The following is a 17412-nucleotide window of genomic DNA, read 5'->3' as shown; positions in this document are numbered from 1 at the left end:
TCCTGCCTATGATCCAACCCAGAATGCAGTGATAATTAAGAGCAGCGGTAGCCTTCATACTGGAGCTATCTCAGCGCTGATGAGCATATGTGACCCGGTCCACAAGATTGCCCTCACATTTAAAAGACAAGAAAACTTCTCCCTGCATTACGCGTGGAGTATTTGGAATATTTAGGTTACTCATCATGAGATGTATGACGTTGCCTTAACTCAAGAAGGTCGTCAAGAGCGACTAAATACAAGAATGCTTGAACTGCATCTCATCTATGCTTGAAAAATATATAACGCACGTTTACACCAAATTACTCAGCGTAAAATTTTTAGCACTCGAACATATATTTGCGTTTTTTCACCCAATTTAAACATTACGGCGAATAAAAAAGAGTGTCGCAAGCCCTGTCCACAATGACCCTTAGAAGTGGCGCTGTCGTTTTGATCATATCGTCACCATATCTACTGCGTGTCCTTGCTGCATGCGCCGACGACACCGGGTGACGACGTGACCTAAACGACTACGTCACCCTTACAACCTTTATTGCAGGCAGAGTTTAACGTGCTTTTTTTCTTCTAAGCGCAATTTTAAATTGCGCGAAAAAACGCGATATTTCATTGATCATATCTAAAAAAAATATACAAGTCCCTTTTCAAAAATTTTCTAAAGGAGTGGTGCAACGATATTCAATTGGAATGTTTTTCAATTTACACAAGCTTACTGGCACTAGTGGGACTCAAGAAAACTCGCACGCAACGCCACTGTCCAAGAAACTCCATGGTTGCGGTGTCATTTCAAGGACAAAAACGATAATTTTCATTCAATCTATCCTTTGCGAAACTTGATGACATAACGTGCGAATCTCAGTACACCCCAATGACGATATTTGAACGCGGTTCATAGATTGGACCCGATAATTGCGTGGGCACTCGATTTGGGCTCGTAATAATTACTAGCTCGAGAAGCGTTCGGGTACTGGCCCTTGTCCAATCGCTGCAACGACGACAATAGCCGAGCTATAACAATGTCTGAAACTCAGCGCGTGTCTTGTGCTTTGCCAACCCTAGCGCATGGCTATGATCATGATTGGCGGCATATAAGCGACTCCAGATAACGTGGCCGTTTGTTCTGGCTGTGAGTTGAGGGGGTGAACGGTGCTCGTTTATCTTTATTTTTTTTTCTGGGGCTTCTATTGCATGGGGTGAAAAACGAACGCGTGTTTCATAGGTCATTAACGTCAGGGATCCGTTCTAAGCGGTATTTGCGCAAAGTACAAACATTGTTGCATCGCCCCTTTAAATTCGTCTGGCTTCTAAGAGTAATTGTTGTCAGTACTGCAATTTTAAGATGAACCCTAGAACCAATAATTAAAGTTTTCATTAGAATATTTGAATTAATTTGTCAACTTACCGTGACGAGAATTCCCTTGTCTAATATACCCCGAAACTGCTAAATTCATGGTGAAATGAGAACTCGACCCACTCTCATCTTCTATATTTTTAAAAATCTGTTCTAATTAAAATTAGACACCCTGTATACGTACACAACGTAAGTGTCGAGGCACAGTTTTACACAATGATGAAACGCAGAAAATGCGTTGTATAACAGGTAAGGTTAAGCTGGATCGAATGTTTCTTTATTTATCGTTGTCTTTCTGTAACTTGGGGAACAAAATAGCGCTTCACAACAGGGACGATGAGTAGGAACGAGACAACGCAATGCGCTAACTTCAAATGGCGCGATGATGAGTGCCGCGATGATGCAGAGTATTTATACCCTTGGTTTTCTGACGATTAAACATTTGAAGTTAGCGCATTGTGCTGTCTCGTTCCTACTCTTAGTCCCTGTCGTGAAACACTATCATGTTCTCCAAGTCTGAGTAGCAATTCGCCTAAGAATCCGTATTGTGTAACATGCTTTAACATTTTGAATAATGCTCAGCAGCTGTACGATTTGCATAAAAAAAATTTATATTTATTATCAACCGTGCTGTGCTATTCAAGAATGTATTATTAATTTATGTATTGAGCGGGGATAACAGTTTATCGGGAAGTGAACTAAGAAATCAACGGCTTACTAGTATTTAAATGATCAAGTCAGCACATCAATTTACACCCCTCTCGCAATCAAACTAAGACAAAATTACATATTTATGAGTCAATTATGGCAGAAAACATAATATTTATTCCATTAAATAAATTATTGTTCTCATTGACTTTCATGTCCTTCTGGGACTATGTCCAAGTAACACGGTTCGATAGGTCATGACACGATTTTACGAGACAATTTAGACTTTTCAAAGTTTAAAAAACCGAGGTGTTACCAAATATTAATTTTTTTTATCATTTAGCTAAAATGTTGATTTCTTTTGGGCGTAAATGCTCAATCAAGGGCACACATTAGACTTCACTTCCGGGTAGTTCGGCTGTCATCTGGCACTCTGGGCCTCAATTCCCTTGCAAATGTTAGAACTGTAGGCTTCATCGCTAAATTTATGATACGAGGTGTCATCTTTTGGTCATGTCAGACCCTTACAAACTATTATGGCGAATCAGAAAGAAGGCAGATGGCTATTTATTAGCTACATAGAAAATATATTGGCAGATACTTCTACCTTTAAACTGCTATAATGCACGACATGCATTATAGGGAATCGGTGATGAAAGTGTGTGTCACGTGTCGTATATTTACACGCTACATTTAGCGGGGAAACAGAAGCCTTGCATAAGTCTCGTGACGCCAGGTCCGGCGACATTGATTTCCCCGCTAAAATTAGCGGGGAAACTGGGTTGGCGTCTAGGTAACGAGACGTGAATTTTCCCACTAAATGTAGCGTGTATACAGGTAATTGGTGTACAGGTAACGTGATGCCGATTTCCCGCTAAGTTTAGCGAGGAGACTTAATTGGTGTTTTGGCCACGAGACGTGTATTTTAACGCAAGATTTCACGGGGAAGATGAGTTGACGTAAAGGTCACGTGCCGTCAATTTCCCCAAGGCTTAAACTTTGCGCGAAGACTCGTGACGCACTTTCACCGCCAAATATAGCGGAAAATGAACAGACAAATATTTTGGGATAGGGGGGTACCGTTAAAAAGCATTTCATGCTTAAAAGTAATTTGGTCATAACTGATGGCCAGCACCAAAGCCTTACTTCACACAAGTTGGGGCCCTAGGATCGGGAAACTTGGACTAAGATACGCGTTTCTCTGGAGTAGTGTCTCCTTCAGAGTTCTATGGCGTCTTCAACGCAAAGTGTTTATTTGTGTTTTTGCTTTCTCAATTTTCATTAGCAAAACATTAGGAAGACATGTTTTCTTAACTCGACGTCCCATTTTCAGGCTTCCTCGGAAGTTTCCTCTCTTGGGGCGCCTTCGTTCCGTTGAGTAGACTCTCGTTCGGAATCTATATCCTGCATATGCCGTACTTTGTTACGTCATACTACGTGGCCAGAGAGCGCATCTTCTACTCATTCTACAGTGTGGTAAGTGACGGAATTCCTGTTTCAAGAATTGAGTTGTCAGAGTCTTTGGCACACCAGGTCTTGAAGCAGATACACAAATTAAGCAAGCACGCCTATGAAATACACTTTATATATGAATACATAAAATAGTTTTTCCAATAAATATCAAATGCCCATTTGAAGAGAATGCAGAACTTCATGCGCGGTTTGTTGAATAACCCTTTCAGAACTTATATATATAATATTAGATGCGGAATATTTGTTATATGATATTCTGCGATATGTTTATTGTACGACCTAACCCCCCCCCCCCTATATATATATATATATATATATATATATATATATATATATATATATGTAAATTATTAGGGGCGTTGAATGTGGACTGGTTTAGGAAACAGCTTAAAATTCTCATAGCTGTCGGAAAATGCACAAATTTCCGTATAACCCGCACCACTGAAATATCAGGGGGTATCTCCGCACATATCCCAACTTAAGCGTATAGCTAATTATTAGTGTTGTAGATGAATTCAAAGTTTTACTTAGACATTGATAGGCTTTTTATAAATACGTTAAGGGAAAATAGAATATATCAATATTGGGTGAATAAAACGCTTGCTTCTTGTGTGACGCACGGTTGAAATAATTTTAAAGGAAGTTTATTCGAGAAACAGGACCTACGGATATTTGTTTTATTTACGTTTCACACCGCCAATAAGGATTGAATGGGAATAATAAAATAAAACAGAGGGCATAATATATGAGTCGAATGAGGTGACCGATGTTTTCCAAACATTTATTGCATTTACATACAGGGTGTTTGATATTAAGTCGGACAGATATATTCAAACATGTCCTGAAAGGTACACTAATGCGGTCTGTACATGTTCCAATTGGAAACTTGGTAAACGGGACACAAACCACTAAATAAGACACTTTCAGACAGATCTGAAGTGCGCGTTTCGGATCACGTGCTTTCCAGCACTTAAAGGGCAACTCCGCTTCATTTTTGTTTTTGAAAACAAAACAAACAACAATGCAGTCTTCTTCAGTATCGCCTAGGAAGACCACACGTCAAATATTACGACGCAGTTCTGTCTAAATGTTTCTTAAACGGTCTGGCAAACTTTGCAACTCACCAGGTTGCCGAAATCGGCTGACTCGAGCGGGCGAATTCAGGCGCAACCAACAGCGCAGTCAAGGCTACGGCATGGGCGTAGCCAACATTGAACTAAACGTCATCACCATTGCCCTCTTCTGCTTGTTTTACTACTCCGGGCAAGCGTAACGGATGACGTCAGGAACGTCTCCTCTCGGCGCTCAGCGGTGCCCACGTGATTGGCGTAAGGCGCCTGCGCAGCGCGCTTCTTGGGAGCCGTCCGGCCGCCCCGCCGTGGTCTCGCCGTTACCGCTGACGTCGTCTCACCGTTTGTGAATATTTTCTCTCGGAGTTGCGTCCACGCTACGGACACGACGTGCGCAGACTTATGCCGCAGTTGTGCAGACATCGTCGAATGTCGTAGACAACAAAACTTGGCGAAATTGCGGTGTAGACGACACTTGCGCCTCGCACACGCCCGCCCCAATCTGGCCCGTCGTTGCGTAGAGGATCACGTGACATCTCGTACCCCGTGATCGCCATGTTCTTGGCGGCCCGAGGCCAATGTTGCCGGACGGCGCCGAAGTTTCGGTTTCGAATTTCGCCCGTGTTTGAAATTAGACTTAAATATATAAATTACATTTTTCGCGAAGTAAACGACGTAGTGTCTTTTACTATGGCTTTTTAATGCGAAATTACTCATTCTCGCAAAATCTTCAGAATTGAGGGGAGTTGCCCTTTAAAACTTTAACTTGCCCTCTTGCACCGCACGTGCGCCAAATCTCTCCGAACTGGACTACTTCAGGGGCTTTAAATGACGCTTAGGAATTTTATAATTCAAACCATATGCTTGGTTTCACAATATATATATATATATATATATATATATATATATATATATATATAGATATAACGGGCATGGTGGCGGGAGGCCGAAGGCGTAAGTATAAAACTGAGAAGAAAAAAAAAAAAAAATATATATATATATATATATATATATATATATATATAAAACTTTAGCTATTTTCTGAATAATCATGGCCAATATCCCCCCTTATATTATTTCTCCCTGTCCATATAACTCGCGTGCACAAACCACATTAGTGTATTTTTTGTTAATTTTTTTATAGACATGTTTCAATGAAAATAATACCCTTTATGTATACAGAATGATTCTCTCACACACTGAAACATGCTTCCCAGGTTTCGCAAAAAGCACACGATCGTAGAATATGGTTCACATAAAGGGATACTGAACCGAAATTTCAAGCTCACGAAACAAGGCTGGACGAATAGGCGGGAAGCTGTAAAACCCCAAAACATCACTCATGCAGCGATATCTCTTACAAATCGCCGTATTTTTGGAAAAGAAGTGCGGCGATTGAAATGGGGCCGACGAGACAAGTGCCGTCACGATTCTAATTCCCTCTCCTGCTCGCTTCGTCCCGTCAAGGCGGTGAGCCGAAGCGAGGAGGAGAGAAGGGAGGCTCCTTGCCCTCCTTCACAGATGTTTGGGGGGAGACAATGACGCCATATCGCTCGCTTGATCGCGCACTTTTTTTTTCTCTCTAAAAGTACGGCCTTCCGTTTGAGATATCGATATCGAGCGATGTCTTGGTGTTCGTAGCGTCCCGTTCAACACTTCTGCGGCCTTATTTCGCGAAATCCAAATTTCGGTTCAGTATCCCTTTACGAACGTGAATAGCGAGAGCCTCAGAATCCGCGAGAGCCTCAGAACGTCAGCCAATTTATCACTCAGAAACTTAACGAAAAACTAAAGTCTGTGCGAAACTTGTGCTGCTATTCTCAATATCAGAATGATTATTTTTCATTGTCTAGGTATTGCTCATGTTACAAGATACAAGCAAGATCAAGCAAGAAAATTAGCTGACACTTGCAGAAAGAACACAAAGAAATAAAATCGATTTTGTTGATTATTCAACGCGCAGCATCGGAGGTGCAAACGTGCATCTTAGGCGAATACAGACCATATCACTTAATGAATGTGAGAATATGCGCACCTCGGAACCCTGATTTGGCGTCGCGGCTCGTCTTCATTTCGGTATCACCGAAATCCGCTTTATACAAACACAGCATCCTTTTGCAAAGTCTCGTAATTGCTGAAATAAATTGAGTTTCAACTAATCTGAACCTCAGCAACTGGTTTGCATTGTAATGTATAAACTAGGAAATATTGTGTTGATTATGACGTCCCTTTATTAAGTGCTCTAATCATCTCGTTTCTTCTTCTATTTCAGATCTCGAAGACGATTTCAATTTTTATCTGGAGCGCGTTCCTCAGCTATTTTGTCTTTGTGCTATGCGAATGCCCCACCGGCAATATTGAAAAGATGACCTTTATGCCAGAGCGGCTGAGAAGGACGAAGCAAGAAAACAAACTTGCAAATAATGGCGCCGAACAATACGGAAATGGAAAGAAAAGCCCAGGACTGAAAATATCACAGGCAAACTCTCCAGAATTTAATGGCGATATTAAAGATTACTATTGCCATTTATAGCTGGACGATGCTCTAGCAGGGAGTTTTTCAATTACAATCGCGTGCCATTATATTCTTGAAAGCATCGTACCATAGACGCGTTGCGTTTGGTGAACGCATACATAATTACACTCGCTTAATTTCATTTCAGAGTCTGTATCATTAAAGGGGTACTCCACCGATTTTTTGAGCTACCTCAACTAACTATATTTTCTGACTCCCCGGCCTTTACTCTCTCCGGTATGCTATTTAGAATCACGAAATTCATAATAGTTATTGCGAAATCGGCAAATGAAAATGATGCAAAAACCAACATTCAAATATTCGCGCGCTTTTCAGGGCCGTGACGTCAGTGGCAGGCAGGCTTGCCAGTCGAGCAAGCAGCCAAAAAATAGAATATGCCAATCATTTGTTCCGTGCTGGAGCGCTGGTACTGCAGCTAGCTTCCCAAGCATTCATTTGACACCATGAAACTGCTTCCAATCAGTTTAAAACGAAATCTACAGCCCAAAGAGTGAACCCCTGCCTTCCAGTGACGTCACTTTTTCATTGTTGCCAGTAGAGACTTCGGGCTTGAAAAACACGGGGAGGACCAAAACTGTAAATTCAATAACTTCGCGAAAAAACAATATTTTGACCTAATATTTGGGATACTATTTTCGCGATGTTTGTTGGTTAGTTTAGCAAAATTTCAAGCAAATCGGAGACAATGAAAAAATCGGTGGAGTAGCCCTTTAAGGGTATTACTTCTTGTTGCGCGTTTCTTAATGCTGATCGATGGCGATAAATACATGATCGAGTCGGACATCCGGTACGATAAGACGAACATGAAAAAAAAATATGTGTCTATCTCATATTAAACGTATCCAAAGGAGCTATGGCAATATAATTTCGGAGTATTCAAGATTCTTATCTTGTACCGGCGTATTAATCTGTTTTTTTTTCGATAAAATAAATGGTTGTGAAAACTAATTTCACAACCATATTTATTATCATAAAGCGGCGAATTTTAGATATATGACACTAGAATAGTATAATTTATATTTTTAAAATCTACAAAATGTCTAAATTCAATCACTACATTAAAATGTTTGTCACTTCAATAATAATTATCCAGTAACTGTTTTCACAACCAATTCGCAAAGTGCACAACATTTATCACCCAAAAATATCCTAAAACGGACTTATAAACCACTTCATTCGCGCAAACGAAACATGGTGTAAATATTTGTAAATGCAGTCACGACAGGGAAACACTGAGACTTGAGTTCTCATAAACTGTTCCAGGCCGATATATTTCACATAAGAAAGGTAGAATATCTAGTAATACATAGTATTAGTCATGTTCATGCTTGATTTATCTTAAGAGCCCCTGGGTTTTAAAGAAATGATCAAACTTTGGTTTGTAAATAATAGAGCGCAGGACGTATAATGAGTCAAGTTACCAATGGTAGCTTTTTGTCTGGAGGTCCGCCAGAGTAAATTTCTGGAAATAAAGATTTAATTTCATTTCATTTCTATGTCGATGTATTGCACTCTTTTGATAATCACATCAAGGTTTGTTCATATCTGCACAAAAAAACAAAAAAACACAAAAAAGAACATCTGAGTCAAGGTCTTATATTATAAGCATTTTTGGAAAAGGATGAATTTTTTTAAATTATGTGTTTGAGACTAACAGGCATTTCGCAAGCGTTTGTTATACAAAAAAAGGACAATGTTTTTTTTTCATTTTTTTTGTTTTCGCCTTGTGAATTTCCTGCTGTTGTAATCTCTGAATGATTGTATCTGTGTCTGACCGCAGATTCTCGGAAGTTTTTTCTGAGCCATAAGAAACTTTCATGCCATGTGCCATCATCGCGGAAATGTGCCTTTGTGAATATAAATAAAAAATCATTTCACAGGGAATGTTTATTTATTTACATTAGTGAATACTGAACTAATTTTATCTCTTATGCCATGAAGTGTTATAGAATGTCGTGGAAAAATGCAGAATCTGCCAAGGCTACACACCAATAGTTCTCCTATAATGGTTCGATGTTGCTCAATAATGTCAATAATCTTGGATAATATGCGAAAGTGCAACGCGGCGTTATATTGGTGCGATATTGGGTGCCCATATTGGCCTTTGCTGTGGGCCAAATATTGACCAATATTAGTGCACATTTTCGAGTCCATAATTTCTACAAAAACTTTCCCCATACTAACCAATATTGGTGCAGATTTTCTTACAAATATTGGCTACACTAATTGCCCCACTATTAACAACTATTATTGCATGTTTTCGTGCCAATATTGGCTACACGAACTTCCCCAATGTTGACTACCATTGGTATACATTTCCTAGCAAATATTGGCTACGCGAATTTCACCAATATTAACCAATGTCGGTTCACATTATCTGGCCAATGTTAGCTACACCCGTTTCCCCAATATTGCACTATATATTAGTACACTTTCACTAGCCAATACTGGCTACACGACATTCCCCAATATTGCCCTATACTGGTTCCTTCCTTCCAGCCCATACTGGCAGCATGAACCTCGCCAATATTGTCCTCTATTGATCATTCTCTTAGAAATATCAGGCATCCACCTTTGCCTCATAGTAACCAATATTGGGTAATTGTTTTTACCATGCTGCCACCAATAACAGTTGCAGTTAATTTAGCTCCATATATAGAACACGCTTTCATATTTTTACGTTTTTATTATTTAGAAATTCAGAAGGCAGGCAGGCAGAATCTTTACTCTTCGACACTTGACACAGGGCTTCGACCCTGCCCCACTTGGTTTTGCGTTTGTCCCTCTTGACCTTGTGTCAGCCCCGCTTGCCTTGCACTTGTCCCATTTGGACCTTGGGCTTGCCTAAGTGGGCTGGTGCCTAGGTTCCGACTGCCACCCTCCCGGTCCGCGACACTAGACAATCAGCTTTCTTAATGTCAACGACGTCGACACTTTGCACTTCATCCTTGATGGCGGCTGAAAGTAGAAGCATGATATTCGACCTCTCATACTGATGTTATAATGAATAGAACACAAGTGTTATTTGCACTGTATGCAAATGTGTCCTCAAGAAATAGCAAGCGAGCAAAATTCCAAACACAGTACTACACAAAAACAGATCTGGTAAAACTACTCTAATTAGTAGAGTTTTAGTCCTTTTCTTTACGGCACTGAGATATACAAACTAGCAAACTAGAGTTGTGCAACCAGCATGTGTTGAACTATACTCCGTTTCACCTTATGATGCACCGCAGAAAAGGCTACAAGCGCTTAGGCCTAGTGCACATCTCGGCGGCTCAAGCTCTTGTGCATTAAAGGCGGCTAACAACCCTTATAAGAGCTCGCGCTTCTAGCCTTCGCTGTGGTACGACATAAGTTGAAACAGGGTATAGTGCCACTAAAAAAGCTACGCTCCAGAGTAACAACACTTACCGATCTTGTGGCTTAAAATCATAGTGGCCAGTTATCTGAAGCTATATCTCAAATCACAGGAAACGCTTTTTCGTCCTCCACAGACGTTTATACAGTCCGCGACAGCGAAAAAAAGCAATATTACATAAGCCTTATAACACCAAATTTAATGCTCAGGAAGCCGCATTTCTGAATCATAAAAATCGACAGTTTATTTATTTATTTTATTAATTTATTTCAAATACCCTCAAGTTAAGTACATTGAAGAGGGGAGAGAGCTGTAAAGTATTAACTATAAAGTGGACATATTAGTAATAGCATTTTTAATCATAACAATGTCAGTGATGTTAGCAATCGAGGCGGGAAGGTGGTTCCAGTCTATAGATGTTTGTGGCATAAAAGAATATTGAAATAATGAAGTTTTAAAAGTTGGAATACCAACCTTATGGCTACGACTAATGCGAGTAATTAGTTTATGACGAAGGGTAGCATTTTGATGAAATATTTTATGAAAAAGAGACAAACGAGAGATTTTTCGGCAGTGACTTAGCAACGGCAGACCTAAAGTATTTTTCAAGGTAGTAACACTGGCAGTGCGATGATCGTTTGTCAATATAAAACGAGCTGAGCGGTTTTGAATGGATTCAATAAGATCAATAGGCGGGGTGTTACACAGCAGCAGCATATTGTAATTTTGGACAGATTAGGGTTTTGTACATGGTTAGCTTTAATGAAGACGGAGTGCGAAAGAAATTTTTTTTTAAGTATCCTAACATACGGTTAGCACTGTTAATTACGTATTCAGTATGAATCTTGCAAGAAAGGTTACAAGTTATATGAACACCAAGACATTTGTAAACAGACAGTGAAGCGAGGGCATTACTGTTTAGATGATAAGTATGACACTGTTTAGATGATAAGTATGCGTCAGCTTTGCACAAGTACCAAGATGACGGCGCCCACAACAATGTCGGGGAACAGAGTGCCGATACTCTAGTATAGCTCATTTAGTGGCTCTATGTTGAGCCATCCTGCATGACTGGGTGCTCCACTGGCGCCAACACGCACACGCATGTGCAGCGTACGCTTGAACGTAGCATTTGCAAGCCCGTAAATGCACGCACTTGCCAGCTAGAGCAGAGACATGGCGGCGTCCAGATTCCGCGCTTTAAATCGTCTATAATCCGTTTCACACTTAGTATTTGCGGTGAGAAGCTCGCGAGGGGCGCTGCTGTTTTCCTCACTTCTTTACCTCACCCTGGGTGCTGCACGTGCAACCCAAGCGGTTATGTTTGAATTTCCATATTTCACAGAAGCTTGGCACCAATTAGCACTGTACGTGCTCGCACCAGCAGAGGAAGTTGAAGTACCCTCACTCTGGGTTGTGAAAAAATTCCACCAGGGGGCAATACCCAAACTTCTCTCCGCGAATACAACTACCGTGACCTAGAATGAGCTAGTGCGCTCACCGCGCCCGCTTGCTGAGGCGGTTCATGTCTAAATTAAGAGATGGCGCTACGGCCTACTCCTGCTCAGATCCATTTATACTGAGGGAGTTTAGCCTTTTTAAAGAGATTTTGACAGCCTGGCAACCAAAGCAGCTTAGTCTGACAACCAGAGCTGACTACTTCCGTCCGCCAGTTTGTGGCTCTGATTCATAGGAACTCTATGCGATTTCTCAAGAATAAACAAAACAAAGAAGTTACGTCATTTTGTGTAATCGCGAAATTCACTGGTTCTAACGGGCAACAAGCTCTCCCCCCCCCCCCCCCCCCCCCCACCATTGGCAAAAGTTTCTCAGTTTAAACGGCTCTGGCCCTGAAGCTTTTCCGCCCACTTCTGCGAACCCTTAGTCACGCATTCGGTGTATCCTGTTTATTACTATATATATATATAAAGCTTAATTACAACATACACCGAATGCGTGACTAAGGTGGTTTATGAGATTCCCTTTAGTTGCAGCCAAGTTTACGTGGGTCAGACCGGCCGATGCTTTAATGAAAGAGCGCGCGAACACAAGCTTGCCGTACGCAATAATTCGGGTGGTCATCTTGCGGAGTACTGCAAACGATGCGGGTGCGAAACATTGTTAGAGCAAACAAGGTTTAATAAGAAAGGAAATGAGAAGATGGAAAGAAAATTAATCGAAGCTTTCTGTATACACAAAGCGGCTGACAGATGAGTAAGCATGCCATCTCTTTGTCAACTAAACAAAGAAATTGTGTTTCTTGAGGGCTGTGTGTAATGAGCAATAAGAACTTTTATCAGTTGCATGTGCTTAGGCGATTGGGATCAACTGTTTACGATGGGTCGTGTTTAAATACATCAGTTGGAAGTTGGCGCCTGTCCGTGCGCGTGTCTTTTTTCGTCCTGTATTGTTCGCGCCTTTTAACTTTTTGATCGATATAAAGCAACTAGCTCCAACCAACATTTTATTGCACTGGTTTCCCACGCTGAACACGTACCTTTTCACCGTTATTAACGTGCACGTAATCTCGAATGATGCACCGTAGTTGAAAATGTAATTCGCGCACAGCAGAGGTCTTATTCAACGTCTAGTCCGCTCGATGCAAGTTCTTATCCCACAGTTTTTGTTGCTTCTCGTTTTTGGACACACCGAACAAAGAGACCATTGGCGCGTCCTTCACGCGAGCGTATCCTGTTCTACAACCACGCGCAAAACAGTGTAGTTGCTCCAGCAATTAGGCATTTTTGCGCTTCAGTCGTCGAACAAAGCCGCAAGAAAGCAGTAACTACAGTGACCAGACGGCAAAGGCACGTAGACAAGCACACGCGAACTGCAGACTGTCAATCAACGCCAACACCAAAGCCGAACTCATACACACGCAGCCGGACGTAGCCGGTGTGCAAGATGATTAAGGATAGCTAGGTTTGACATTTGAGAAAAGGTGCATGGAAGTGACGCAATGGAAAGGAGGAACGTGTCCTATCAACACTCACGTCGCGGCTCTGTTCTCTTTGACGCCGTTACGTCATCGCAAACTTCACGCCTGTCACCCGTTTCAGCAACGTTCGTAGCCAACCCGCGACGAGCGGAGGGAGCTACGCATTCCCCGAGGCGTCCGTACGCGCGGAATAAGCGGTAAGATTTACTACGACGCGGGGAGCAGTTTCTGAGTTTAGTTAAGGAACGGCAACCAATCCTGTGCGTCGCTGGCCGTCGCATCTGTTCTAGTTCAGGTAAAAGTATTGAAAAACAATGAAAACCTATTGGGCGTTGTTAAAACAAACCGCTTTCTTGTGTCCTTTTGCAATACATTTAAGAGTTAATTGGAGAGAAAGTTGTTTGAATAATACATGAAATGCGGGATGCGCGCTTTCTTTAAAGGAACATGTCAGAGCAAGCTAGAATCGCGCGGTTGATGGCCGCACATAAAGAGCTCCTGTTACCAGCGTTTTGCGGTCCCGGCGCGTAATGAAGGCGCGGAAGCAAGCAGACGACCTGGACAAAGACGCCTGCTTGCTCTGTTGAACCCAAGGAGCATTCGGTTGATATGACTTACCCTGAGAGAGAGAATAAACAAGATTCGTAAGAGGAGGGGTCAACAAACAGCGTCTCCAAAAACAGCTGTGTGTTCGGAGACGCGCTTTTCTTTTCCTTCCTTGTCTCAGGTCAAGGTATGTCCACTTTTCACGAGCTCGCCTGCGCGCTCACCTTTTTGAGACCTACAGCGTAGTCAACTTACAACAGCAACTACTTTCATCTTGTCTGGTATACCTCAGTAGCAAACTTCGCCACGTCTTTTTTGTATATGCTGTAAACGACTTGATTTTTGCGAGGTCCTAGTTTTCACGAATCGCCTACAATTAGCGAAAAATAGATCCTGCGAACAATTCCGGTAAAATGTGAACACATTGAAATCTATATCGAGATCCCACCGCGCCCCGATAATTAGAACCCGCAAATTATTCCAAAACTTCAGCTTTGACCTAAATCGCGAAATATTGAGCCCGCGAAAAATAGGTCGTTTAAAGTAATTATTGTCTGGCTGCATTTAATCTTGTCCGGAATATGGCAGGCGTTCGTGTTTATTAATATACATGTTACGAAATACAACCTAGAGGTAGTGTGCTGCAAAAAGTGTTCAAATAAGAAATCAATGTCCGACATAAGACGTGATTTATGAATGCCCTAGTATTTACGTTGTGCGAAGCTAGTCAGTCTTCATTTTGACTTTCAAGTATGAAATCTTGCAACACATGTTTTCATATTATTTTACTTTTTCATTGCAACACATGTTTTTAGATTATTTTACTTTTTCATTGCAACACTAGTTTTCATATTATTTTACTTTTTCATTGCAACACATGTTTTTAGATTATTTTACTTTTTCATTGCAACACTAGTTTTCATATTATTTTACTTTTTCAAGTTACGGTTTTGCACTCTAAAAATAAAGCACCTTATAAATAAACTACCTGTGCAACATGGCATAAGCCCGATACTCTGCGTAAAAAAGGACACATACACCGAAAGGTTTCAAATACAGCTGAAATTTTTATTTCCCAAAAAGTGCTTAAATAGGCACCTTGACAAAAAGTAAAGGAGAGAGAGAAACCTGAAATGTCTTGAGAGATGCTGACACAAATCCCAATACTAGCATAAAAAGGCACACCTGAAAGATGTATAGTCATGACAGACAAGGTAATAACGGGTTGCTTAAAACCACAGTGGAAATAAAACAATACCCAAAATGGCAATATCACTGGCTTAATCAACACTAATAGGTCTTTACAGGTCTACAGATGGCCTAAAGTATTTCTCGGCTCTTTACAGGGGAAAGCCAGGTACCTTTGTCGGTTTGGACCCGCAAGCCCTCTCTGTCATTATCCCCACGCATTTCATGCCTTCTACTCATAAAATGAAAAGGCTATCAATATCACCCGATGCACTCAATACATATCCAGGGGCAGTACCGTCCGACTCTAAACACAGCACATGAAATACCTGTGAAGAGGTCCATCATGTTCCTCGACCTCACACTGGAATTTAACGATATAAACGAATGTTGGAAGTATGAACCAAGGTTGTGAAAAATATTTCTTTGGTTTGCATCTGGACATTCCAAAATTATAAAACGCAGTGTTTCCTACATTGCTCTTGTAACGGCCTTAAAGATATATTGTCACCAGAAAAACGGGCAAAGTTTTAAAAAGTAATTTTCCTGCCAACGTGATTCTGGGTATCCGATTGGTTTCCTGGTATGTGCATCTAAAAACATCTGCCACTAACTAACACAGATCAGCTCACACAAATATGAAAGAGAGGAGAAAAGACCTAAGCAAAAAATTGTAGTACCCTACATTCTTGGCATAACCCATAAACTAAAAGGAAGTAGCTGCGAGGCAGGGCAATAAGGTTGTGTGCTCTGCTCCAAACAAGGCGTATTCTATGAAGAAAGGTATAAAACACTGGCGAGCTGGTGATCGACATCCTTAGTAACCCTGGGGCGTAGGAACAATAAGAAACGGACAGCACAGCTTGAAAATTATTGAACAACCATCGCCTTATATACATGTGCCAGACCTCTTTCACAAATCAAACGACTTTTTCGCCCGCTACACAGTGTACCCTGAGAAGACAAGTTAAATTGCGACCTCAATCAGAAGAAAACGTGCAACATTTCTTACAAGACACAATATGTGTGACACAGGAGTTGTTTTCACATTTCCTTATCACGTGGCAAATGTCACATCGGTCAAACTGGCAGGTGCGTAAATGATAGGACAAGAAAGCATGCAGCACCTGCCAAGGGAACAACAGCAGGTCATTGCCGCGCCTGTAAATGCAGTGTTGTGTTCAGCAGCATCACCATTCTTGCAAGAAACAAAAGCCTGTATGCAAGAAAAATGCGAAAACATTTAAAACAATGGCCATTGAAGGAAACAAAGCAGAGTGTCAGTGTGCCTTCCATCAAACTCGACATGAAAATCAATAGTGTTTGGAATGTTTTACGTCCGGCTGAAATGCGGGTCGTTTCAAACTAAATTGTATCTATAGCTCTCTGGATGAGTAACAAAAAGTAGCAGATAGCTGAAGCACATGACGAGAAAGAAGTATTAAACCATAGTTGGTAGTCCAGCGATATGTTTTTCTCTCAAGTTCAAGCTCGCCCTTGACACAAGTGGCTGTGTGATGAACTGTGCAAAGTGTTGGAGCAGAAGAGACTGCATAGCTTAAAGACCGACCAACGAAACCATTTTCCGCAAGGTAGGAAAATGCCCCTCGCGCCCTCCTCTTTTCACCCTCTCCCGAAAGTCACGTGACATCGGGGGCTTCTTTTGTGTCGGCTTTTTCTGTAGGAATAATCCTCAAAAAGCGCGAAACGAACGGCTAGCTGCGAGCGCCACAACGACCTTGAGACGTCCAGGTGTCTTCCCTCGTTGACGCGGGCACGCGCAATCCGCAGGATTGAGGAAGCCAGCGCGACCGAACTCTTTTTCCCATGAGCTGCAGGTCCGAGGCCGCTCGGTCGGTGGAGATCGAGGGGTCGTGGTATGCTGGGTTCGTTCCAGCAGCCGCTTTCTGGCATCGCGCGGCTGCTGGAACCAGCTCGCGTCTGCACACGGATTGGCTTGCGCAATAAAGGGTTCAGGTCGTCGATAATACATTTATTTCCGAAACTTATAAATCAAGTGGCTTTCCCTAATCTCTTCATTACTGTTTGAAACACATCTCCTCTCATAGGTTGTTCATCCCATTTTGGACTCTTTTGCGTATTTATTCCTCCTTACGTCTGCTTGATGACTGTTTTATAACTTGATAAAGACCTTTAAATATTGGCGCGGGCTTGCGCGATCAACGCTGTCCCGGATTTATTCAAAATTGGAAAGATTGGCGTCAGGAGGGGTTGAAGAAGCAAACCGTAATTTTTGCTTCTAATGAGGACGGCACAATCGTAAGATAGGTCTTTGCTTCA

General features: G+C 41.6%; 2 protein-coding genes across 2 annotated transcripts in view; one reads left to right on the top strand and one right to left on the bottom strand.

The window, feature by feature from the left end:
- The first annotated feature begins 1584 nt into the window (after window positions 1-1584).
- LOC121837364 (nose resistant to fluoxetine protein 6-like) lies at window positions 1585-7111 on the top strand. The gene is made up of 3 exons (XM_042292972.1): window positions 1585-1600; window positions 3333-3475; window positions 6815-7111. The coding sequence occupies exons 1-3, from the start codon at window positions 1585-1587 to the stop codon at window positions 7073-7075; spliced, it is 420 nt and encodes a 139-aa protein (XP_042148906.1). The 3' UTR covers window positions 7076-7111.
- A 2648-nt stretch (window positions 7112-9759) lies between these two features.
- Window positions 9760-17412, bottom strand: part of LOC121837154 — a 174513-nt gene continuing 166860 nt past the window's right edge. The window contains exon 5 of the mRNA XM_042292664.1: window positions 9760-10036. Within this exon, the coding sequence (XP_042148598.1) occupies window positions 9974-10036 (63 nt within the window). The 3' untranslated portion in view covers window positions 9760-9973. The remainder of the gene's footprint in view (window positions 10037-17412) is intronic.

Source organism: Ixodes scapularis, unplaced genomic scaffold (genome assembly GCF_016920785.2).
Source record: "Ixodes scapularis isolate PalLabHiFi unplaced genomic scaffold, ASM1692078v2 PGA_scaffold3__209_contigs__length_174095766, whole genome shotgun sequence".
NCBI lineage: Eukaryota > Metazoa > Arthropoda > Arachnida > Ixodida > Ixodidae > Ixodes > Ixodes scapularis.
Note: the sequence above shows the minus strand (reverse complement) of the source record. Positions and strands in the feature narration are given on the sequence as shown.